General features: G+C 34.4%; 1 protein-coding gene across 2 annotated transcripts in view; it reads left to right on the forward strand.

Moving 5' to 3' along the window:
- The window catches only part of FAF1 (Fas associated factor 1), a 190,910-nt gene that overhangs the window by 109,136 nt on the left and 53,846 nt on the right, over positions 1-27,928 (forward strand). For both annotated transcript variants that reach the window (XM_039320032.1, XM_039320031.1), the window contains exons 9-13: positions 5,872-5,967; positions 6,395-6,521; positions 8,747-8,810; positions 12,825-12,906; positions 23,402-23,556. In XM_039320032.1, coding sequence (XP_039175966.1) covers positions 5,872-5,967; positions 6,395-6,521; positions 8,747-8,810; positions 12,825-12,906; positions 23,402-23,556 — 524 coding nt within the window. The remainder of the gene's footprint in view (positions 1-5,871; positions 5,968-6,394; positions 6,522-8,746; positions 8,811-12,824; positions 12,907-23,401; positions 23,557-27,928) is intronic.

Here is a 27,928-nt window from a genome sequence, read left to right on the forward strand (position 1 = left end):
ATGATTAAGTTGGCTGGAAGATTGAGAAGATACAAAAACAAAATGCTGTGATGACACATCCTGTTAATTGAAAGACCTCGTATTTCATATGAACTTGACCTGATTATCAGGCAAAGTTTATTTGATTCTACTGCTTTCTACAACAGCTATATCATGATTAAGAGCCTTTTTTTAAATGGCTTTGATTCTTTGGAATCAATTCCCTCTGGGAAGGTGCATGTAATTGGCTCATTTAATGGTTTAAAAAAAGCACTAAACTCTCCTTTTTCATAGGTCCTTGTGAAGTTGCTTGAAATTAACATACAAACATACATACATACATACATAGTTACCTATAACAATATATGGATTATATAGAACAATATTATTAGCCTATATTGGACCTCCTTATTTTATATTATGTTATAATTCATTGGAATGCACTATGGTATCAATTGTTTTTTTTTATTTATCTATACTACATTTAGTTATAAGTGCATAAATAACAAAAACACTATTAATAAATAAATACATTACTACCATTAAATCTTTTGCAGAAATAATTAGGATTATTTTTACTTGTTCTTTTAAATCTCAATACTTTCTAAAGCAGCGGTTCTCAACCTATGGGTCGCGATCCCATTTGGGGTCGAACGACCATTTTACGGGGGTCGCCAAACAACGCGATCCGCCATTTTTCCCCCTCAGGGGGCGGCGCCGCGCATGTGCGCCGCGTCCGTGTGACCGGGGCTCACCGTATAAAAAGGTTGAGAACCACTGTTCTAAAGGATTATGTTTTATTTTCCTCCCTAAATAATTAGCTATGAGTTGGAGGTCGGCATCCTCTTAAATGTGTTGGGGATATGGTAACAGTAAAGGTACTGTAGATAGCAAATAAATAGACCAGAGATGCAAGTAGTGAAATCAAATTAGATTACCTTCATTTTGAAGCCCTGCAAGAATGGAGAATTTCTATCTGCGCAGGAAATCCTTCTTTATTGTTGTTCTTCACAACAATACTTCAAAAAATTCCCAAAATTCAGTTTGTGGGGTATTCCTAGATGAAGATATTTTCCTTTGCAGAAACTCACTAAAACTCAATATGATTTATAAAGATTTATGCCTGTTGAGTCCAGAATTCCATAGTCTGTCAATCTCTGATAGAGTGAAGTGGTCCAGTTTGAGTGTTAAAAATTTTATTAAGGCTGGATTTTTAGATAGGATGTCTATTGTTTTGCAAACAGATGGCTTTATTTTACAGGTGATTACTTTTAATTATAGTTATTAATTCAATTAATGTTACTTTAATACTTCCCTTATTTGTCGCCATTGTACATAAACACATGTCTGTGCATGCATATGCACATGTAGGTTACATGCAAATATTTATTGGAGTAAAAAAATCAGGATTGATTTCAGTGGCATTTAAAAAGTTTTATCTATCACTGGTAAACCTAGGTAGTATGAAGGATTTTTGTTTAAATCTAGTCTTTCTTTTATTGGGTGGGAATGGTTTTTTTAAATTCATAGTTTGCTTTGAATGTTGTCATTTTTAACAACAGCTATTTTAGCAGTGATAGTATAATTATTAAATGCATTAATGGATTAAAGTGTTAAAAAGTATAAAATTGAAATGTTAATATTGCAGATACATGGATATAAAAATGTAATAACTCTGAAATTTTAATTATCTCCCAATATTAAATGCCATGTTAGCTTTCCCTAAACAGTTGTATAAACTTTTAATCTAAAAATGCTTACTGATTACTCCGTTGATTTCAAAATTCTAGTTGTTAAAATTCACATTTGATCATATAGGGATGATTCAAGCTGATCCCTCTTCCCAATTCCATATCTTGTAAGATATGAATAAAAAAGAAAAAAAGAATATTCTGTTTTTATCTAAAAACCTATTGATCTTATGGAACAAAGGGGCATCAAATGACCAGCACCATGTTCACTTGTCTGTCTTTTCTTAAATGCTCTTACTTTTTAAAGATAGAGTAAGTCTCAGTTTGATAATACTTAGTCATTTAAGCTTCATTCTACCAAGCATTCCTAAATCTGGATAAAGCCAGTGAAAATTAGAAGCTATTCATTGTGAGATTTTGGCTCTAATTACTTAATCACAATGACAAGTGTACTTAAATGTGTTCACTTTTAGTGTACTACTTAGAAGGTTTGGATATATTTAGCTATATAGGCAAAAATTCATATGAGGAATTTATTTTTATATACTAGAGCCCAATAACATACTGAACAAAACATGATGAAAATAGCAGTGTCACCACTGCAAAAGTGAGTGTAGATTCTGTGTTAGGTATGAAAGAGTTTCACTGATAATTGAGCTTGACATAAATGTCTGCATTAATATTTCATTTATTCAAAAATAGTCATTTCCTTTTAACTCTGTGATTTTAAAATTGTGACTAAATTGTTATTTAACCTTGCTACAAAAATGTGTCAACAGGCTAGTCCAGGCAGGTCAACACTCACTTGGTTAGTTAGCACACTTAATCAGCTTCCTTTAACCTGAAGGAAATTAAGGCTTTTATGAGTTCTAGCACGTAAGTGATTAAAAATATCCTGAATTGGGAATAAAAAGGAGTTTTTCCCAATGTATTTGCCAGGCTTTGGGTTATATATAGAGTGACATGGAAGGTAGAACATTTTCCGTGTTTTAAATGGAAAAATTAATCAATTTTAAAATGTTACTGTAATAAACTGATTTTGACACAATTCATTGTTGATGTCTTCATTTTTAATAATATGTGCATTTTTACCTGGAGGAACTTGATCGCATAGCAGCTTATTAACCAAGGCTATATATTTACATGGTAGGAAACAGGGGAAATATCTTAAGATAGTTATATATCCATTTGAGTGTCAAAGAAATGGAAATATATACAACAAAGAAGGGGTTTTCTACTAAAGTGAACCTGAACATAGTTGCAAGTTTTTTTTTTTAAAGAAATTATTTCAGCTCATTCTGACCAAGCTAAACATCAAACTTTCAGCTTCCAGCTTTATCTTCTGAAACCAGTTATATTCATCAGTAGATGAACAGAACTACATTTTAGGTTTTTTTTAGCTATGACATTTTTCCTATACATAGAGTGGTAAACGGTGATTATACATTCACAAATTACAGTGTATTATTCAAATTTCTGAAGTATCTAGATATATTCCATTGATAAGAGCTTTAAAACATTACTACTGATTCTATTCAATATCTTTATCCCTTATTTTACTTAGTTTCTGTACTTTTATCCCATCCCATTTTGCCTTCTTATATCTTAACAGATTATCAGAATAATAGGTTTGAAAAGGACCTTGGAGGTCTTCTAGTCCAACTACCTTTTCAAACAGAAAGCCCTATATCATTTCAAACAAATGGTTGTCCAATCTCTTCTTAAAAACGTCCGTTGTTGGAGCACCCACAAGTTCTAGAAGCAAGTTGTTTCTCTGATTAATTGTTCTAAGTTTCAGGAAATTTCTCCTTAGTTCTAAATTGTTTCTCTCCATCCAGTGCTTCTTGTCCTGCTTTCAGGTCTTTGGAGAATAGGCTGACCCCTTCTTCTTAGTGGCAGCCCCTTAGATATTGGAACATTGCTATGATGTCACTCTTAGTCCTTCTTTTCATTAAACTAGACATACCATTTTCTGCAATTATTCTTCATATGTTTTAGTCTCCAGTCCCCTAATTGTTGCTCTTCTCTGCACTCTTTCTAGAGTTTCAACATCTTTTTTATATCATGGTGACCAAACCTGGATGCAATATTTCAAGTATGGTCTTACCATGGCATTATAAAGTGGTATTAACACTTCACGTGATTTTGATCAATGTAGCCTAGAATTACATTGGCTTTTTTGGCATGCTGCACACTGCTCATATTTAAGTGGTTGTCCACTAGGACTCCAATATCCCTCTTGCAGTTACTACTATTAAGCCAGATACCACCTATTCGACATCTGTATTTGGTTTTTCTAAATGTAGAGCCTTACTTTTCTCACCATTGAATTTCATTTTGTTAGATTTGGCCCAGTGTTAGTCTGTCAAGATCCTTCTGTATCTCGAGCCTATTTTCTGGAGTGTTGGCTATTGTTGCCAGCTTGGTGTCATCTGCAAATTTGATGTGTTCCCCTTCTATCCCCTCGTCTAAATCATTGATGGAGATATTGCTTGAAAAACCTGCATGGGCTTTTGGTTATGATTTTGTTTGCCTCTAGATGTTCTCAGATTCTTTGCTTGATCATCTTTTCTAGATTTTCCCAAGTATTGATGTCAGGCTGATATGTCTGTAGTTTCCTGGATCCATTTTTTCCTTTTTTAAAGATGGGAACTACATCAGCCCTTTTCCAGTCATCTGATAGTTCCCGGGTGCTCCAGGATCTTTGAAAAATATAGTTCAGCGAACTCATCTAGAATGAATAGGAGTTCTCTTATCCTTTTCTTGCTTATTTTGACTTGCCTTCCTAATCTGCATTTTACAGGATTTTTTTTATAGGTTGGACTATTTTTTTCCTTTTGTGTAAAGACAGATGCAAAAAATGAATCAAACAGTTCTGCTTTGTCTATGCTCTTGTCACATTCTTGCCATTTTCTCCCATTAATGGACCAATTGTTTCCTTCTTTTGAGATCTCTTATTTTTCTTCTTCATTGTGCTAGACTGGGCTTATATAATCTAGCTTTTCAAAGTTTCCCAAGTTTCTTGGGTTGTTTTCCCCTTGAGGATTTTCATCCATGGAATCCTTTTCAGGCTGTATCTGGCTTTAATGAAATCAGCTCTCTTGAAGTCCAAGACTCTAGTTTGACTTTGGTTTATTGCTTGTGCTTGTATAATGTTGAATTCCAATATTTCATAGTCACTCCCCCCAAGGTTCCTATACTTCAATGTCTTCTATCATTTTGTTTCTGTTAGTGAGAATTAAATCCAGTATGGCTGACTCTCTAGTTCTCTTCACTACTTTTGGGGAGACAGAGTTTTCTGCTAAGATTGTCAGAAATCTGTCTGACCTTCTACTAGGTACAAAGTTTGTCCTCCAGTTGATGTCAGGGTAGTTAAAGTCCCCCATTGCTGTTGTGGTGTGCTTCCTACATACTTTAGTTAACTGAATAGCAAAAGTTCATCTATTTCCTCTATTTGGTTAAGTGGTCTGTGGTATACACCTGTGGCAATGTCATTCCTTTTTCCTTTTATATTGATCTAAATGCATTCAAGATGGTTTTCATCATTATTCTGCTGTATTTCTGTAGAGATATAGTTATTCTATATATTATATAGCACAACTCCACCTCCTCTTTCATTGGGTCTGTTCCTTTCAAACAATTTAAATCCCTGTAGCTGTGTAGTCCGTTCATGGGTTTCATCCCACCAAGTTTCCATAATGGCAGTGATATCATATCTGCCCTCATGTACTTGGATTTTTATTCACCCTGTTTATTCCTCATACTTTAGGCATTGGTGTATAGGCATTTGAGTCTTTTTTGATTGACCCAGTGTTTATTTTCTACATAACCAGTTTTGTGTCTGAGTTCCTCTTCAGCCTTACCATTTGTTTGATTAGTGCACATGGTATGGCACTAATCACAAGCTTGATTTTTCTTAACAGCAACAGTAGTATACTTAACTGCAAAACAAAATCTATTATAGAAGCACTGACAACCCCATTGGTTTTAGATTGCTATTGCTATTGCTATGCTATTGCCTTTCTCTGAACATTTTTCTTCTCATCTTAGATTCCTATGGTCTCTCTATGAAAAGGAGAGGGTTGAAAATGCTCTTATTTTTTAAAAAGAATGTATCTTGATATTTACGTCTACTGCAGTTTGATTTTTGATGCTTAACAAAATCTGATAGATAATTCAATAATACATGTCTTCTGTTTAGATTACTTTAGCAGCCTCAGGAATCTCTTATCCTTGCCATCGACTTACAGTTGGAAGGAGGTCTTCACCAGCACAAACTAGAGAACAATCAGAAGAGGTAAGACAACCCCTTCTTCCCACACAGTTGGCAGATAAACTTTTATTAAAGTTTTGTTGAAAATGAAATTATATGTCTAATTTTTGCCTTATCTTTGACCTTATGGCATAATATCTGCTGTTTGATATTATTTGATAAAAATGTTACAATGAAATTAAAGAATAAGACATTAGTGTAATAATATTTCTTTAGTATATAAATAAAAAATAACTGCTAAAATTCAAAAAAACTTAAAATTTCTTATATTATTTGCACTGATTTTCAAAAAATATGCATGCTTCTTTCTTACTTATTAGAAAATAAAATGAAATTTTATTTCAAGATTTTGAATGAAAATTTGGTGACATTTATATTTAAATATGGAAACTTACTATTGACATTTGTTTGTTCAATAATTGGCTTATTATTATCAATTTTACTAAATTAGCAATGCACAGATGTACATATGGTTAGTGACAGTGATGGAGATGATTTTGAAGATGCTACTGAATTTGGAGTGGATGATGGAGAGATGTTTGGTATGGCATCATCTGCACTGAGAAAATCTCCAATGAGTAAGTATTACTATGTATTGTGAATAGTATAAGCCCATCTTTGGACAAACCGGATAGGGAGAACACTGTTTTTTTCAGTGTTCAATGATTTTGTACATACTTTTTGAGACTACAGTGTGACTTTCTTAAGGTGATATAATAGAGATAATAGAGAATATAATCTGTTTCTTATACAAAATTAACTTTAAAAAAAGAAGGAAATGAAGTTGCAAATTATATAAATGTGTTCTGGGCAAATAACCAGTAAATGGGAATGAGATTTTTAGGAATTATCATTAATAACAAAAATTATTTAAGGTCACGAATAAACATGATTATTTCACTGAATGCTATTTTTATTGTGATATTAGTAATGGCAGAGTCTTATATTTTTTTGCTATTAACAGATTAGGTTAAATCAAATAAACTTACATTTTTAGTGAATAAATTTTACCTATATCTGTTTGAAATTTTTATTCTGTTAATTTATTGAATAGATATTTTAAAAAAGCCTTTTGGTTGACTTAAAAAGCTATTAATTGGGTGTATTAATTTTCAAATACAAATTAATAACCATTATAGGTAATGGTATTGTATTATATTATATTGTTTATTTATTTAGCAAATTTATATGCTGCACATATTGCCATCAAGCAACTCTACCAGTACAGTTATTGCTGATTGCACAATCAGCCAGATGTTTAGACCGTATTTGGCATTTTGTCCACTTGTACAATTATTATTACTATGGTTGGTCATATAGCATTAGACTGACTTTGGCATTTTTATCCACTTATTATGTCCTTCACAAGGACCTGGGATAGGTAGAAGTTGTTTCATGGTGTGTAACAGGAATTGTTGCATGATGTAAGCCACGGGTGTCAAACTCGTCGCATCATGTGACGTGTTGCGATGTATCACGACTTTTTTCACATTGCTGCATTTTGCATCTGACTGATAGTGATGTTGTCAGTTCTAATAGTGTTCAAATGATGCTCCAGATGTTTTTGGATGCATCCAATGCACCTTTTACTATCAGTACTATCTTTGCTTTTTTTGCTATTGTCGTTCTATTTCTATTTGTAGGTATTTGTATTTTACGATTTTCTCCAATTCTTTCTCTTCTATTTTGTTATTATTCTATATACAAAAATGTGACATCAAAGCTGCCAGTTCTTTAGCTGAAGTTGGTCGTCATATGCATCAACTTCCTCCCATAAGACACTATAATACATTTCAGTAGCTCCTGTGTTCTGCTGATCTTCTCATTATAACACATATTTTAACAGAATATGACATTATTATAGTATAGTATTAAAAATAGAAGAAATACATATTTTATGTCTACTAATGTTTTACATAATCATTAATTAATTAATTCCATTTATATTTATTTATTTATTGAATTTTTGTGCCGCCCAGTCCGAATACATAACTTGCTTACAACGCTTTATCACAGTATATCAAATTATAAATAACCCAAATGACAGCTGAGAAAATAACAATAGTGCAGATTTTAAGTTTCTGATAAGTTTTCATCAGCCAAGATGGTTAAAAGCCAGGAAATAGTTGAGGGAGGGGTAGCTTAAACGCCGTGGGTAATTTTTAGGGCTATGTCTATGAACAGTCATGCTTTCAGTTGGTTTCTGAAAGAAGACAATTAATTATCACTTGGAGAAAGTGCCGTAATTGGGACACTGTTGTAGAGAAGATTCAACTCATGGCTCTGCATTATAAGCTGGAGCCACTAGAGCAGTGTTTCCCAAACTTGACAATTTTAAGGCATGAGGACTTCAACACCTAGAATTCCACAGCCAGCAATGCTGGCTGTGGAATTCTGGGAGTTGAAGTCCACATGCCTTAAAATTGTCAAGTTTGGGAAACACTGCACTAGAGGCAGGACCTTCCCAGTTAATCTTAATGTACATTTTGTATTTTATTGAAAAAAAGGCAATCTTTGTAATAAGTCATTTTCTGTTTATAGGCTAATACTAGCACCTTAAATTGGGTTCAGTTGCTTACAGGGACGTCAGTTATTGTATCAAGTTATGCCACTTATAGATTGCTTAGTATTTTCAGATTATAGTATTGACATTGTATTCGTTCATTCATCTTCAAAGAATAGTTCATCTTCTTTTCATTAAACAGATAAGCAGAGCTAGCATAAAACTTGGCTAAATGGTAAAGGAAATATTTTAAATGTGCGTGTTAAGATTTACTTGCAATATTTTCCTTTCCTTCTGTAGTGCCGGAAAATGCTGAAAATGAAGGAGATGCCTTATTACAATTCACAGCAGAATTTTCTTCAAGGTTAGATTTATAACTAAGTACAATCTATACATGTATATCATCATCATCACCATTGCTTCCTTTTGCACAAAACAGGGTAGCAAGCGTCTCCCAACGAATTCTAATACATGCATATACCATGCTTAAATTTTGTGCAGTATTTGTTTGTATAATGCAGCGGTTCTCAACCTTTGTGTGACGGCGACCCCGTCACACGGACGCGGCGCGCATGCACGGCGCGGCGCGCATGCACGGGGCGCCCCCATGCGCGGTGGGCATGCACGGGCCGCCACCATGTGTGGCGCGCATGTGCGGCGCTGCCCCCTGAGGGGGAAAAATGGCGGATCATGTTTGGCGACTCCCGTAAAATGGTCGTTCGACCCCAAATGGGGTCGCGACCCATAGGTTGAGAACCGCTGATATAATGTAACAAAATATCAGGTAGAGACCTGAAAGTTCCAATGCCTTTCCGTGAGAAATGGACTTGCAAATCTAAAATATAGTTCATTTTCAGTTTGAGCCTTCCATTTATTTTTCTTTTCGTTTCCCTGTCACACACTTCAGCATGGGAATAAGATCTGAAACCACAGGCCAGCTCATTGCATTCTGCTTCTCAGTGTCAGTCTCCTCTACTTGGCATAGAAATAAATGGCTTTCAGACAATGAAAGGTGTTTTTTCGTGTTGGAATTGAGCAACAATCTATTTCATGAATTTTTTTTTCTGGTTGCAATCTTCTTGGAGGTTCTACTTATGTTCTATCTACTCTTTCCAGGTTGGCCAAGTTAAAAAAGATTTTTTTCTGTCAGAACAAGACTTTTTTCCCCTCCCTTTCCTTTAATGGTTTCCTACCATTAAAAACACAAGCCACCCCGAATTGTTGGAAGTTGGGCGGTCTCTAAATCCGGTCAAATAAATAAATAGAGAGAAGTTTATTTAGCTAATGTGACTCCATGCAGTTCATTTTTTCAGAGTTTTGATATTTTGGTTTTGAAGATTTCACTTTGAAGATCTGTTATTAAGATTAATTCATATATTTAACAAAGGGGCAGAACAAATATGTGAATATTTGGAAACTTTGTTTGAGTAATATTTAAAAATATATTTTCAATGAACTACATATTTTGCCACTTTGAAATATCCTCCTTTGCCCGAAGATTTTTTAAAATGTGCATTTTCTGAATAACATGCAATTCTCTAAGTCCTCTAGGCATATATTATTAGCTCACTATCAAAGAAACTTCGCCTTCTTGCCTCCTAGTTGAGGCACCAGTATATTTAACTTTTCAAGGGGCTGACACCCACAAAAAGATGATTACCTTGATGTCCCCTCTATGAAAGGACTCATTTCTTGTTTACAGAAACAGACAATTACTTTTAACAGCCCTAACTAATAACACTAATATTGCAAGATGGACTTCCGAGGGCACTTTTTGCTACACCTTAAGGCAGTGTTTCTCAACCTTGACAATTTTAAGGCATGTGGACTTCAATTCCCAGAATTCCACAGCCAGCAGTGCTGGCTGTGGAATTCTGGGAGTTGAAGTCCACATGCCTTAAAATTGTCAAGGTTGAGAAACACTGCCTTAAGGCAGCTCTTTACTGCCAGTTACAAACAATAGTCTTAATACAAGTTACCTGGCTTCCAAGTCATCCTGGTCAGAAAATAGTTCACCTTTTTTCAGCATTCCCATCCTTGCTTCAAGAATGAGAACTTTTCAGATAATTGAATTCCTCTTTAAGTTAGAAGGATTGGCACGGATGATGACTCAATCTCTTGCAGCCTTCTTACACCAAAAGGAGACTTTTAAAGTAGGACTGTACCTAGAAGCTAACTGCAAATCCATCTGAAACTCACCTGCAATCAACAGACTTTGCATTTCTTACAAAATCTCACTTTCCTGATCAGAACACTGAGCACACCAAAGCTGTCGTCAGTATCCTTCAGTTCAACTGCTAACAGATACCAGACATAGAAGCATATTCCTCCCCAGAGGCCAATTTATGGCAGTATTACCTAATGAGAGGAACCAACTGTTGAGTCCATCCTGATGTCCCAAGTAAACCTTATTGAAGATCCATTTCAGGTGACCTGCTCTTGTAAATGCTATCATGCATCTTTATAGATCAATGGCTTCTCTATCTAATCAAGATGTTACATGAAAATACCATCAGCCAGGTTACATATGACAATGCTGGGTACCTTATTACAGATATCCCAATAAGTAAAGGGGTGAAACAGGACCCCCTTCAATGTAATACCTATTTGAATCCTATCATAACAGCCTTAACCAAACGAAACTTTTACACATACAAACACACAAACTCAAAACAAGATATTTTGTAATGCTGCTTTTATACAATTGATACATCAATCCTTTCACTTTCTCAGATTACCCTTAGAAGTCTTTGGGTATTGGCAGATTTTTGAAGGGAGGAAAAGTTCACAATTAATTATTCTAAAGCTAAATTATGGTATTCTCAGAGACAGAGGTGCTGAAAACACCATTGTTGCATTGATAATCATCACATTGAATAAGCTTCTGCCTTTAAATATTTGACCGTTATATTCCAGGATTACAACCTGGCAGGAGCAAATTAAGCTATATCTGACAAAGGTAATAAGAGCACCAAGACATATTGGGATCTGGGGGTGTTGCTTCCCTGCTCCATAAAGTTGTTTAAAGCTTAAACCTGTTTCAAAGATGTTTAATAGTGCATAAGTATGCATTTATAACATCTTCAATACTTAGAGATTGTCCAGTCCAAGAATTTGTCCACTCTCTTTCAGTCGTATCTCAAATGCTCTGATATGTGTTGAATTAGGAATGTTTCTCCTTGAGGAAACAGCCTGCACTTGTCACCTCTCTTACTAGTTAATTTTTTTCTTCACTGACCCCCTTCATGCTCTTTGACAATTCCCCTTAACAACTGAAGTCAAACATTTTTCCAATTTAAGTTTCTATAGTTTCTCTTTGAATGTAGTTCTTTAGGCTTAGAGAAAATCAGGACAGAAACCTGCCAGTGAATTTATAATGCAGCAGGATAGTTGGATCTAGGGGTTATTGGTGATTCTCACTGATTACAACCAATTTAGTCACAGACTAGAACCACCTTGTTCCTGCTAAGTATCTGTTTAGTCTTGCTTTTGCTACACAGTTTTTGCCTTGTCCATTTCAACATTTCAAGTATTGGAAGGGAGGAAGTAGAAAATCCCTTTTGTAAAGAGAATGTCCTTGCAGTTTGAGTATTTTCAACTTTTCCCATTTCCCCCCACCGTCTCTTCTATGACGTTGTACACTCTACCTTTTTAATATCCACTTTTAATATAACTCAGTTCTACTCTGAGAGAGAAGCTCTATGCCTCGTGCAGGATCAGAACCCATTTATTGCAAACAGAGAGGCTACATTCTTATTGGCTGCTATCTCAATCAGAAGTAAAAGGCTGGTTTTCCACTGATGCTGTTGATATCTTGTTACCAGTTCTCTGATATGCTATAATTTTAGGCTTCTGTTTTCTTTTTGTCTTGTATTATATTTTCATTATATCTTATTTTCTTGTAATTGTTTTTTTTACTTGCTGGTCATTGGCTGTATGGTCTAGTAAAGAAACTAATTTAAAATAAATAAAAAAACTGCATTTTCCATTAAGTTTACCCTTATTAAATCCACCACTATCTTTGAGAAAAGAATTAAACAACTAAAGAACTATTCTTTAACATGAAGGCTTACACTAATTGCTGAATTAAAAGAATGCCTCAATGGAGCCATGTCAATTTCAGATTTCTAAAAATGTCAGTCTTTTTTATAATGAAGAATAAAAGTCCTTATCCCCTTTCCAGTGCTCAATTTTACAGTGTTATTTAGTATGAAATTTAAAAAAAATTTTCAATGAATGTATATTACATATACAGATATTATATAATAATTATGATGGAATTATTATTATGGATATGTGATTTTGGGGAAAAATAGTATTGTCTTTTTGTTATTAAAAACTATAAAAAAACTAATTGAAACATTTTGGACTGAAACAGATACGGTGATTGCCATCCAGTATTTTTTATTGGATCTTTAGAAGCTGCCTTTCAAGAGGCATTCTATGGGAAAGCTAGAGATGTAAGTACATTTTAAATACTATATTATTCAGATGGCAATGTCTTCTAAATTACTTTGCAGTTTTATGCTAATGCTGCTGCTGCTAGGTCTCTTCTGAAAATTGGGACATGGAGTAGTGTTCGCTCAGTAACAAAAACATTTTGAATTGGTTATGGCTTCTGCCATCAATTGTGCCATCGATTGGAAAGGACTAATTTTTGGCTAATCCACTGTCTTCTGCATCCCTTCCCAGATTGTTGAAACAATCTGGGAAATAATGCAAAGGACTGCAAAAATGAAAGCTAATTTTCTGAAAAATGCTTGATTTTCACTGGATTAAAGAGTCTTCATTCAATGGAGAAATATCAGTAATACCGTATATCCCCGAAAATAAGACACAGTCTTATTTTTTTCCTCCAAAAGAGGCACCAGGTCTTATTTTCGGGGAGGGGGGTCTTTTCCACTCACTCTGCAGCAGCAGCACCGACAGCCCCGTCCAGCTGGCCCTTTCTGGAAAGGCCTCTGCAGCTAAGAACCGAGCTATGGATTGAATCCATAGCTTGGTTTTCGGCTATATAAGCCTTCCAGAAAGGTCTCTGACTGCAAAATGCAAGCCAGAGCTCCATTTTCAGCTGCAGAATGAAGCTACTCTTTCAGCTGCAGAAAAAGTGGGACGAGGTAAGGCAAGTGTCGATTCATGGGAGGCCAGACTGCAACGGTAAGCTCCACCCTAGCTTGGTTTTTAGGTGTGTGCTTATTTTTGGTGTAAGCCTTATATAAGGCCCACCGCTAAAAATCAAGCTAGGTTTTAATTTTGGGGTAGGTCTTTCGGGGAAACATGGTAGCATTAGATAGCCGGTAGAACAGTTTTGTGTTCCCAGAAAGTTGCTTATGAAAGCATATGTATCTTTTCTGAGACAGTAATGAAGAATGAGATGAAAGCTGTGGATTTTTTTGCATAATAAATAAATTAATATTCTGAGTTTCATTATTACCATGGGAGAAAGTTCAAAGTTGTACATTATTATACTGTAAAATGTAAGAATATCTTAATTACATATTTGATGAAATTGGGGTTTTTTTGTGTGCCTTTGAATCAGTTTTTAATTCCAGGCAACTGCCTGGACAAATCCCTGTAGTTTTCTTGGTAAGGTTCTTCAGAAGTGGTTTGCCATTGCCAACTTCCTTGAGCGGTGAAAGAGTGATTAAGCCAAGATCACTAGTTGACTTTGTGCCTAAGGCAGAACTACAAGTCACAGTCTCCCAGTTTCTAGCTTGATGCCTACATCAAACTGGCCCTCATACACAATAAATAGTTTATATATAATAAATGAATTAATATCCCTATTTACATATAAAGTACAGAATAGCTTAGATGCTTAATGTAAGGCTAATCAATCTCAAACAGCATCCTTTTTTTTTTTTTTTGTTCTCAGTACTCAGTGTCTTAATATCTAACAAGCATCGCGATGATTCCACCCATTAAGATCCAAGGGAAAAATATTTACTATACACAATCAAAAATCTAAATATTTAAATATAACGTAATATTACAGAAATGTCAACCTTGATCATTTGCATGCATTCTAACAGCATATATTCATTTTGTAAAAACTTGTAAACATCAATAAAAATTGTACACTTTTTCTTCCCCAAGGGATTAAATATTTGAGAATACTTAATTCCCTGTGTGATATTTATTATTCTGAAGATTAATATAACAATTACAGAGTAAAAAAAGTAAATTGATGCATCGCAGGTTTGTCGTATTATTACTATTCATTGTCCTTTATGATTGCAGTTTTTCTGAAGAGGTTTCTTTAGCAATATTTTTGAACATTAGCAACTTTATTTAAAAAAGAATGTCTGTCTGTCTGTCTGTCTATCTATCTATCTATCTATCTATCTATCTATCTATCTATCTATCTATCTATCTATCTATCTATCTTCTCTTATTCTATCTCTGCAAAAACTATAATCTGAACCTATATGTTTTGTCCTGATGTGCAGGGGACTTAATTTTACCAGGGCAACAGATGAGCTTCAAGCAATAGCAATCTTAACTTGAAGTGAGAAATTGAGTTGGAAGAGTAAATAAAAACAAGATTGAAAGTTTAAATCCTCTGCTGGGCTTTTTGAACTTATATGCTCATTAAATGTTTATTGGAGTGGTGGGATTATGAAGGATTTGAGGAGCTTCATCAACTGGTATATAGTTAATCACTAAGTAAAACACTGCATTTGATAAAGTGTTTCTCACGATGCCACACTCAATCCATCTTAATGAAAACCACTTCAAACTGATTTAATTTGAGAGCACTTCACAGCCAAGAGTAAGTGCAGATCTTGTCCTTTATTTGGGAATTTTTTCATTGTTGTCTAAGGAAAGGGATCTCTATTCAAATTCAGCTTTAGCAAAAGAAAAAAATCTTAGTTTCTTTGTACATTATGTTGCTTTTGTAGCAGAAAATGCAGAGAAAATTTGAGATCTGCTTCTTTTTTAAATGAAACAAATATAAGGAAAATATTGTTGATCGGAAAACATTTTTATTCATACATACCTATTCAGTAATTCTTTTTTGTCAAATAAATGAAGTGAATGTGAATAATTCTGTTACTTTTAAAGATTATAACTGAAAATACATCACTATCTAATGTAAATATTATATTAAATTATCTGTTGTAATATCGATATGATTATCATCATCATCTGCATCAGAATTGCTGGAAAGCCTACACTATCACAAAAAGCCTACACTGTCCAAGTACTGGTTTGTGACAGCTAGATCTCTGCTGATTATTGATATAATTATTTAGAAAGCATTCCATAACTGGCTGGAATGGAGTGGATATGACTGTGAAGAAATCTGATCAGCTGCCTAACCATAAGGTTACAGCCTGATAGTTGTGACAGAAATAACAGGACTTCATTTCACAGCTTTAGTAAGGTCTGTATCAGGTCTGTGTCATACAAGGGAATCTGCCAGGAATTCTGATCTCAAGTTATTTAGGGTCTTATATGCAAAAAGAACAAGCAGAAATATCTTATCTCTGTTTAAGAAAGGACATGGCTAGTACAGGTAGTCCTCAACTTACAACAGTTCATTTATTGACCATTCAAAGTTACAACAGCACTGAAAAAAGTGACTTATGACTGTTTTTCACACTTACAACCATTGCAGAATCCCCATGATCAAAAATCAGCTGCTTGGCAACTCATATTTATGACAGTTGCAGTGTCCTAGGGTCATGTGATTACGTTTTGCGACTGTTTGACAAGCAAAGTCAATGGGGAAGTAGATTCATTTAGCAATTCTGTTACTAACTTAACAATTGCAGTGATTCACTTAACAAGTGTGGCAAGACAGGTTGTATAATGGGGCAAAATTCACTTAATAACTGTCTGTCTTAGCAGCAGAAATTTTTGGCTCAGTTGTGTTTATAAGTTGAGGACTACCTGTATACTAACCAAAGTTAGTATGCTTATTATATTTAAGAAGATAAAAAAATTTCAACTCTCAGTGAAAAGATGAATATTCTTCTATACTGCATATAGAGGGAAATGGGGAAATAAAAATATTTTGTTGATTTCTAAATGGTTGTTGGAATATATTATATGTTGGCCTCTTTGAGCAAGAATGGTAGTGAGAAAATCTCAGGGGCATGAAAGAACAGAAACATGAAAACTCAACTCTTATCAAAAAGGATAATCAGAAAGATAGCTGTTGAAAATGTTAAGAATGTTCATGTATCACAGGGGTCCTCTACTTTGGCAACTTTAAGACTTGTGGACTTCGACTCTTAGAATTCTGGAAGTTGAAGTCCACAAGTTTTAAAGTTGCCAAGGTTGAGGACCCTGGATATATCACATGGGTGCTGCATAAAATACTTACACAGGCAGTCTTCCACTTACAACTATTCATATGATGACTGTTCAAAATTAAAATGGCACTGAAAAAAGTGATTTACGACAGGTCCTCCCACAACCATCACAACATCCCCACAGTCATGTAATCACTGTGTATATGCTAATCTAGAACACCTCCCTCCCAATTTTTGTATTTAGACAGCACATAGTCTCTGTCCTATCAGAATTCAGCCTGAATGTATTGGTACTCATTGAATTTATTGTACAGTGAGAATAGTGCAGAATATTTGCTCATTCAGATGTTATGGAAAAGTAGAGCGGAGGGTCATCAGGATATGTATGCAGAAGTACAGTTTCCCAGTATTAGCTTCTGAAGCATTCTTGCATTAGGAATGGAATTACAATATTGTATTGCCCCCAGTTTCAAACTCACACAGAAATGGAGGAGCAAATTTTGATTAATTCTATCTAAAACTGCTGAGAGATTAAACACCATCAATATAGTTGCAGTCTCCCTGTTTCAGTCTATAGGACATTTGTTGGGGAAACCAAGTCTAATTTTGTCCTCAAACCAGGCCTAAATTCAGTTTCTTAGACCCATGAGAGTTTGCTATTAACCTATCTAAAAATCTGATCATGTGGCTGCTTTATTCTTCCTGTGGTCTGTCAAGCTTCCACATGGACAAAAACAAACTATACATGCATTTCCCTCTCATGAGGGAGAACATTCAAAAGCCTGGGGAAAGAATTAAACATATCTTATTTTATATAATTAGTATAATTCGTTCTGATTGCAGATCCAGTTCATGCATCAAATAAGCTTGCTTGTTGGTTTCTTTAAATCAGTGATTCTCAACCTTTCTAATGCCGTGACCCCATAATACAGTTCCCCATGTTGTGGTGACCCCCAAGTGGGTGTGGCCACCAATAAGAGGGATTAGGACAGCTAGGGAAAAGGGAAAAAAATGGCAGACAGCATGGTTTGGCGACCCCTGTGAAATGGTCATTCAACCCCAAATGGGGTCCCGACCCACAGGTTGAGAACCACTGCTTTAAATGGAAATGTCTATAGAGATTCTCAGTCATCCAGTTCAGTTATCCCAAAGATGCTTTTTCACGAGACAACTGAACTTTCTTACTTTCATTTGCATTTCATTTGCATTCTTTTAGTGAGTCGTTAATGCTACCTGGAGGCTTATCTGGCCTTCAGGCTCACCTGAGTAATGCAAATGTGTGTAGCCTTCTCAGAACTGTTGAAAGGACTATGTTGTAGATTGGAGGTAGATGATGTCATATCCCTCTCCCTCTGTTGAGAGAGGGCTGTTCAGTTTTGACATAGATGGCCTCTTTGACCCATCTTTCAAACCAGCGGTCCTCTCTGTCCAAAATGTGGGCTTTGCTATCTTTGAAAGAGTGGCTTTTATCTCTTAAATGCAGATGGACTGCTGACTCTTGTCCTGGTGGGTTTGTTCTCCTATGTTGTGCCATACGTTTATGAAGTTGTTGTTTTGTTTCTCCAATGTACAGATCTGCACATGGCTCACTGCATTGTACTGCATATACCACATATGTGCACACTTCAAACCTACTCTTGTCCACCCCAAGGATAAAACACCCAGACACAAACTGAGCAACGTGATATACGCAGTACAATTATTTTGGAATTCCTAGTGCCACATAGAAACCGTAGTACATTGGCTTGTAGAACTAAGTGTCCTTGACAAGTTGAGAAACACAGCATGAAAAGAACAAAGAAGTACCCTCTATCTTTGCAATATGTGAATTCTTCAGCCTGTACTTTTAGGCTGTGTTGCATTAAGCTAGAAAGAACAATTAAGTGGCCTTTGTAACTTTCATATGTAGGCAGAAATTTTCATAGTAGATAGAATGGATGTACACACACACACACAAATTTTATAAAAATTCACATATGATTTCTAGAATTGCTAAAAATTGGTGGCTTCATTATAGTGGAAAAAAATATTCAGGCTATAAGGTTTTTTTTTTTTTCCATTCAACTGAGACCAGTGGTTAGTGGATTATAATTCCATTACGCAACTTTAACTGTTAAGTGCTGGTTGTTTCTTTTAAATGCATGTGGAAAATGTTGTCCATTCATACAAGTATTTAAATCTTGTTTGTTCTTAAATAAACCTTGACTACAGATTTTGCTATTTGACATTGTTTTGGTGCCCTTGAGTCACTATTTGACTCTTGCCTGGATAAGTACCTGAAGTTATCTTGATAACATTTCAGGAGTGGTTTGCCATTGTCTCCTTCCTACAGTCGAGAGAGGTTGACTGTACCAAGATCAACAAGTTGGCTTTGAGTCTAAGGTGGAATTAGAACACATGGTCTCCAGCTTTTTAGTCTGGTGCCTTAACCACTACATCAAACTGGCTCTTTAGTATAATTTAGAGTATATGAAATATTATCTCAATCTTGAATCATTTTCTTAAGAGGAAGGAATACCAATAAGATATGCCAAAACAACACGGGGTTCTGTATAGTAGAGACATTCTGCTGGCAAATGTATTTGTTGTTAGAATGGATTCATTCTTTCCTACTGCAAGGCTCCAGAACAGATCTGAGGATATGATGAAGGATGTGGAGAGTGAAGGAAAGTTCCAATACATTTGCAGAAGCTGGACTATAGATGTAGCTTCTGATACATAGGTCAAACCTGTGGATACAGGATATTTAGCAGGCATGTATAATTACCCTATAACTCTTACATAGTTAAATAAAAAGTATATACTTGTATACCCATAGATTAAAATTAACGTGCCCCAAACATGCTGAAAGTGAATTTTCAAGCTATATATAATATATAATTTTATAATATTTTTTTCCAAACACTATCATTTTGCTAAAATTTATGTTGACCAAATAATGTTTCACCATCATATGCTATATTATTGCATTTTTCTGCTTTTTTAAAGCTGGTAGAACCAAAATAGCTGCATTTTATAAGATAAAAACACATTACTCTTAATTACAGCACACACTATTCCTAGCTAGATGTGCTAAATTGGCTTCTTAAAATTAAAGGATAGTGTCTAGTTTTCTATATCAAATCTACTTCAAGGGAAGTCTCCTTTTTCAAAAATAATCATATGCTGGAGATTTTACAAAAATGTTGACAAAATTTGGATTCTAACCTCTGACTTTTCTCATTCTTCTTTCGAACACACTTTCAAATGAAATTTGCTAAATGCCTCCCCCCAAGACCCCCCCAAACAGGCGTGTTTTAATTTCTCCCATCCGAAGCCTACTAGGGTTATTTTTTTTTTAAATAGACATGTAGAAGCTAAAGTTCTCCAAATAGTTACAATTGTTCCAAGTAACACTTTTAATAGAAAATATCCTTTTAAGTAATCTTGTTACCTCACTTCCCCTCACAGAAGAAGATCTAAAGGAGCAAAGCTCCTATTATCCTAATACTTTAAGAGATTTTCACCGAAAGACTTCAGTAACAGAATAGGCAGCCTGTCCAGAACCCCTCCTCATTCTGACTTATGGTCCTTTTCTAGTTTTTATTATTTCATTGCTTCTCCAAAACAGTTTGGTTTTGTGAAGACCATGCAATTCCGTTGTAAAATGCATTGGAGACAGCTTATTTAGATGTCAAACCTATCTGGATGTTTTCATGAAATCAGTTGGAAAAGCAATAGATCCAGGCAGATAACACACATAGATTCTGTTAGGAAGCGTAAAGATTTGAATTACTATGTTATATATAGAGGTTTTACATAGGAATATTATTATTGAAAATCCAGGTTTGTAGTTTTAATTTGGTACTAGTCATAGGGAATAGTAATTATCCTACAGAGCATTTTGGGGGATTTCTATACCATCTTTAAATGGAATCAACTTTTATAGGAGAGCTGGTTACATTTTTCTGCCATATGTAACAAGAACAAATGCAACCAATGACAAAATTAAGTTATGTGAATCTGGTAGTTCCACATATGTAGTTGTTAAATGTTTTTATACATTTCGCTGTTTACATATGCTGTAAGTGTGAACCTGCCTTGTTTTCTACTATTTGGTCCCAACTTATAGCTTTAAACTGTACTTATTTTGGAAGGTTAGTTCACATGGACTCTTATATTTAACAGTTTCATCGGGTTGTTTCTTTGGGACGAAAGGAGTTTCTCAAGAGTTTTTTTTTTTTTTTTCTGTCTCTGCTTTCAGTGAAAAGAGGAGAGCAAAGCCATCCGCTTACCACAAAGCAGTCCCACCACAAAGGAAAGATTAAGGGTTTAGGGAGAGGTCAATGTGGGTTTTTCTCTAACTAAACACTTTCCTAAAGTTTCCTTGTGGAAAAATAATGAAGTCATCTAAGAGTTTTTAAAGAATTTTTATTTCTTTTTCACCGTCTGCATTCGCTTGTCTTCTCAGCATGGATGTTTAATCTTTCTAGGCTTTGTGAATTGGCCCAAATGAATAAATGGCGAGCTGTCTCTCTAGGAGCTAGCGGCTTATTCTAAGGCCCTAATCACTGAGTAAACACATCTTTGCCCTCCCTCTCTTACAACTGCTATATAATAGTGGAGATTCTAGCACAGTAACCTGGATATTGCAGGGATCCATGCTTTGAAATGCAGAATGGCTGATCCTCCAAAACAGACAGTGCCTGATCTTCTCCTGCCTCTTTCTTCTTTTTTAAATTAAATATCACCACAGAAATGCTGTTTTATTGCCTGATATTGTGCATTAGTGCCCTGGATTTTCAAGTTTAGTTTCAGTCAACATTGTTGGCTGCACTTATATGGGACTGTGCATGTTAGGCTTATTGGTGGCCTTTTCTGAAGTATGTATACTTTGGAATAACTTTTTAAATTAAAGGAGACAAATATTAATGTAATGTCTAATCCCTTTTCCAAAGTCTATGTTCAAATGATTCCATACTTTTTAAAACAGATCTTAGAATTTTCCCAAACTCTGTTTTTTTAAACATTGATTTAAAAGAAATCATTCATTACAAATTAACTTTCCATGTATTTATTTGCCACTGACATTTTTGGATAAAGATAGCCATAGCTTGCATATAGTTCATAGAAGTATTTTTAAGCTGGACTTGCCTAGTGCCATTTTTTCCAATAACCCATTGCATGCTTTTTCTCAATATGCTATATTGCAAATTCCAAATTCCAAAGTAGTTTACTATTGACATTGTTATTGGGAAAAATATTATGGAAGATTGATTATTATCCATGATAAAGAGACATGTTAACAAATTGGGGCATTTTCATATACAGGAGTAGGTTTACTGAGAAGAACAAATTTTACTTCTATCAGAATATGTTGATTCTGTGCTGGTCATGGCAAAAAAACCCTTCTTTTTCACAGAACTTTGAACCTTGTTAAAATAATCTAGGCTTCTCATGGCAATTCCCTTATTATAAGGTACATTATCTTCTCCAATGGTATTTCAGTTCTAACTTTGAAAATTGAAAATTAGAATGGTTCAAGTAAAAAAAAAGGCAGGGTAGTACTTTATGTGAACTTGTATATTAATTTTTGTTTGTTTATTTATTTATTTAATGATACATGTATAAGTCTTCGCTTCTCCAGTTCTAGCCTCCTGAAAAAAAACATACTCCTTCCAACTTTTTCCTTGAGTTTATTTTCTGATATTATTTTTTCCTTCTTTTTTGTATTTGATATTTATTTTAGTGTAATTTATTTAATGTAGTTCAGAGCAAATTTGATGGTTAGTTATAATTATCCTCCCTAGGATGTAATGTAAATTATTCTATTTACTAGTAATATATTGTGTAAATTAATTATAATTATACAGCCATAGAAAGTTATGAGATAAAAAGACTTTAATTTAATCAACCAGGAAACAAATATGCGAATAGGATTAGCAAGACTGCTGTTTCCATAGAGCTATGACAAAAATGCATGTGGTTGGTAAATATGAGAAAGATTTGATGAAAAGATTACATTATATGTATATTAAGGCACACACTATTAGAATTAAATAGAACTGTATATTATATGAAATATAAGGCTGCCATTGACTATAGCATTCCTTTATTGAATTTTTTCCCCTACTTAAAGGCTGGTAAAATTATGCCTTGTTATCAGTCAGACAATACTTGCAGCAAATGTGATTAGCACTTAATATATTAATAATTGTAAGGAAATATAATCATGTTTTCATTTTGTAATACAAAGAAAAAAATTATTAATGTAAGAATAAAGTTCTACAAATAGGCTTCATTTAATCTACTTCCTCAGTAATTCTACCAGGAACAACTGTTTTGTGGTAGCTTTGCCTATATTAGTATTTTTCAATCTCATCAGCTTTAACACATGTAGACCAATATCTAGAATTCTTCAATCAGCATGAGTTTAAGGCCACATCTTAGATTGAGAAACCCTGGTTTATACCAACTTTCCCCAACCTCCTTTCTTAGTCGTCAACTGCCAGAATCTCTAGGCAGCAGGTAATGGTTATAACTCTTTTGAAGGGAATTTATATTGTATAAGGATAGTCTATATATGAAGACTGAAATACAGTGAAGTATGTTCTACTGAAATTCAAATAAATACTTGATTAGATGTAAGACATGAATTACATTTATATTGTGAAAATTATGGGAAATTATTTCCGTCTGATTTTCTGTTTTACAGAGAAAGCTTCTTGCTGTCTACCTCCACCAGGATGAAAGTGTGCTGACTAATGTATTCTGCTCTCAAATGCTTTGTGCTGAATCTATTGTTTCCTACCTGAGTCAAAACTTTATAACATGGGCATGGGATATGACAAAAGAAGCAAATCGAGCAAGGTAAGTTGAAATGGATTTTTTTAAAACCTGAGAAATTTGGTATCTTTGCTTAAGATGAAACTAAATACTACATGAGCAGAACTCTACTTTCAGGACAAAAATATTGTTTATCTCAATACAAACCCTACTATTTCCTTCACAGTTTTCCAGAATATCTTCCAACGTTATAGAACAGATTTGAATGTACATAAGGATGGGGGAGGAGAAAAAATTCACTGAGTGGAAAAGAGGAATAATTTCATGAAATTTCAACTGTATTCTAAAGTCTTTAAATAGATTTTCAAGCAAATTAGTCAACTATTTTAGAGTTCTAAGACTTTTTATAATACAATCAGGCCCATACTTTCATTTGTTAGAAATAATTCATATGATTATTCAAATTTAAAGTAATACCAAGAATTCCGTTTATGTATACATATGTTCCTTTTGTTCATCAATTTAAAGCAATGTTTTAATGGTCTACTTTTGAGGTGGTATTTATATTTGTCCTAATTGTACAATGAATTATTTTCAAGCAGTGAGCTCTCAGAATACATCATCCCTTGTCAACTTCTTTCACCTTCTGTTCTTCCATCATTCTTCCAGACCAATCTTTTCCATCTCTCAGCAGGAACTAGCAGATGGGAAAACAGGAGAAATGAAGGGACTTATGAAAGAAATGGGAGTATCCTGGATGCAATCTCTCTTGGTGCCATAGAACTTTTAAGAAGTATAATCAGCATCTATATTCAGAAAATGAGTTCACAGATGGTTTAGAGGGGAGAAACAGCTTCCTGTGGAAAAGAGTGTAATGATCCATAGCATTGTAATATGGGGACTTAGTGAAGAAAGGACTTGCAAAATTTTGTCTAGAGGGGCATCTGTCAGATGCATGGAGGTCATTGCTTCTTCAGTCACCCTAAGGAGATATGTGGGTTCTCTATTAACATAGATGTGCAAGTTTACTACAACAAATCATTAGATATACAAACATTCATGCACCAGTGACTAGCTAGAAATAACTTATAGTACACAAATAGTTTAATCAATATAGCAAGTGAAATTTAGCCTCACAAAGTTTTTTTTGGCCTAAAAATTGATTTAACTTAATCCATTTGACTTTCAACAAAATAATAAAGCTTTATATAATAATTGGTTTAATATTCTCTTGAGGTGATACAAAGACCTTTCATTGTGTATAAAATATCACCTGGCAATTCATTCTTTCAAAACATTCATCATAATACATGAAATATGCATATTGAAACATTCCTCATAATATTATTTAATAATGTTGTCTGAACTTTGATTTTACATAGGTATCATAGTTTTTTATGATTAGTGAACTTTTAGTTTTTATTCACTTAAAAAGTTCATTTCACATTGTAAATGATAACTGTAATTTAGTATATACTGTGTGGCTTAAAAGATATTTTCACTTTTCTATTAGAGTCTTTATTTTTATTTCAACTCACTCTACATAGCAAACGTTCCAAATTAAGATTAAAATATGTAGTGTTTCTGCATAATAGTTCACAACTTACACATTTTAACTTTAATTTTGGTTGAGATTAAGCGGCATTCATTTGTTTTTATTATCATTAAGGTAAATGTAGTCTCATAGGTAGTTATGAATGGAGCAACTATGATTTTTTTCAATGGAACAAAATATGTGGGCAAGAGATTGGATTAATCTTATACTATTGCCATTTACAAGAAATGGGGAGTCCCCTCCTTTCCTTTTATTCCACAACTTGCTGTGGATGGAAACCCTATTTCTAAACCATCTGCAGTGGCTAAGTTCAGTTGATGACCTGCTGTTATATTGTTCTAGTCTCTTTTTAATTCTCTGGTTTCTTTTATTTTACAGTCGCAAAAAAATTGTGGTATACTGTCTTCTAAAAACTATGTCTGAGGGAGGGTTTTTTTATGACTGACAATAAGCAGCATGTCAAAGCTTTGTTGTGTTTTACTTAAGATCTGTTAAGTAGCACAACTTTGATACACTAGTTACAAGAGTTTACAGGTTACTGCGATACCTGTGGTGACCAAAGCAACAGAAGCTGCTTAGTAGAAAGAGTTTGTACAGCTGGGTCTTATTAACTCCTTATGACACTTTTAGAAATGCTAAATAAAGAGCTTGCTTAGGACTGCACAGTATTTTCAGCAGGTCTAGAACCCTGATTGAAAAATACGGTAAGATGCTTAAGTCTACATTTTTTGGTTCTACTATCATATAAGAGAATAAATAATTGTACATAAAGTATATTTATACATAATAATGAGATCGTCTTTATGTTACAGAGCGTTCAAATGGCCTAGGGAAGAATGGCTGGCAATGGACAAAATACTTTATCACAAAAGATATGAAAGATATATCAGTATAAATTTGATATTTAAATGTGTACATTTAAATCCACAAACTTTCAACTAAGATAGTGGGGTTGACTTTTTTATGTTCAATATTCAATAGTTTGGAAAGAAGGAATGTGAAAAACTTCCTTCCTACAAACTTCTTCCAGTCCACTTATCTTAAGCTTGAAGCACTGCATTTGATAAAAGTCAATAAAAATTGAACCCTTAAAATATGGGGACAACATTCCAAGTTCCAGTAATCAACCTCTTTTGGATGAGGCTGAATCTGTCTGAAAGATCAGGAATAAAAGTTCTTCTAGATTCATTGTTGCCGTTCAAAGCTAAAGTGGCCATACTAGCTCAGACTCTTTTGTCAAATTTTCTGACCTTGAAGTTTCCAATAGTTTCTGAACCAGAAGTAGTTTAGTTCACATTTAAATATTTTTAACATAATATATCTTCTTAGTCCAGGTACCATTAATTTTCCTTATGTTACATGATTTTGAAGGTGACTCTAAAATTGAATGCAGTCTAGATCAGTCAACTAGATGTTCATATACCTGCCCAGGTATTAAGATCTTCTGAAGAGCCTGTGCTTTACATCCTGTAGTTGAGAGCTATAAATTACATGAGGTCTCAAGAGAGAGCCTTTTCATCCATTGTTTGGAACATCTTTCTTCTGGAGGCTGAGATAACTGCCTAGCTGCTTTCATTTCAGAAGCAAGCTCAGATTCAAACACATACATTGAATGTTGCTGTATTTTTTATTGCTCATTAGTTCTGATGATGATTATACTAGTTAACTAGTGTTCTTAAAAAATGTTTTATATTGATTTGGATTTTTCCCAGAAGTCCTTCAATAAATGAATAAAACTCACATTAATCAAAAGCTTCCTGTTCATCCAGGCTTTTTCAAGTTGTTTGCAGTTTGGGTATTGCTTTTGGCTAATTTTTAAACAGTTTTTTTAAAATAATCATTTTAATAATTAGATGAAAAGGGCAGATACATATTTAATGCTAAATAGTAATTGTAAGCCATTTAAGGGAGCCTTGGATGTTGTTATTAATACTATAAATAGCTATTTTTACCATTATTAATATTAATAAAGGTAAAGGTAAATTTTCCCCCATCCAGTCATATCCAATTCTAGAGGGCAGTGTACATCTCCATTTCTTAGCCAAGGAAGTCAGCATTGTCCAAAAATACTTTTGATGGTCATGTGGCCAGCATGACTATGCATGGAACTCAGTTACCTAACTGGTACCTATTTATCTACTTGCATTTGCATGCTATCAAACTCCTAGGTGGGCAGGATGGGGTGAGGATGGGAGTTCATTCCGTCATGGAGTGCTCGGGTCTCGAATCCGAGCTGTCAGCTTTCTACAGTAGGTGACAAACTCAGTGTCTTTTACCATTGAGCCATCACACCCCTCCTACTAATGTTAATACTTTCAGTCTACTAATACACAACGTTACATTTGAAGCACTATCTTCCCCCAAAAAATTGCTAACACTATTTCCCTTCACCTTTGTGCCACCTTGATCTAGCCAAAGGTATACACACAATGTAACAAATGAGCAATATACATGAAATAGTTATTTGTATTTTGAAAGCTAACAAATGTAGCCTGGCAAATTATCATCAGTACTGTATTCTTTTGCTTAAAATGTATTGTTGCAAAATTAACGTACTTTTTTGATAAATCATTGTAGGAATTTCATTTTAAAGTTGTAGGACATAATCTATTCTTAGCACCTGCAGCCTACATGAGAAATACTGTTCATAGCACGATGAAATACATGCCAAGGCATACCTGGAGAGAGCATAAGCAAAAAAATTACTTCTCAATTTGCAAAGAAATAATATCAATACTTCACCTCTCCACTATAATGAACTCACACACCCTCCCTTTACTATTCCTAAATATTTGTAAAATGTATTATTTCCATCTCATAGGATGGCCTTCACATTGGTACATCTGAATATTATACCTTCAGTAGTACTTTTGGGCAGATTCAGTGCTGTTCCTTATCAAG

Source organism: Crotalus tigris, unplaced genomic scaffold, assembly GCF_016545835.1.
Source record: "Crotalus tigris isolate CLP2741 ecotype Arizona unplaced genomic scaffold, ASM1654583v1 scf7180000023617.9722795, whole genome shotgun sequence".
Classification (NCBI taxonomy): Eukaryota; Metazoa; Chordata; class Lepidosauria; order Squamata; family Viperidae; genus Crotalus; species Crotalus tigris.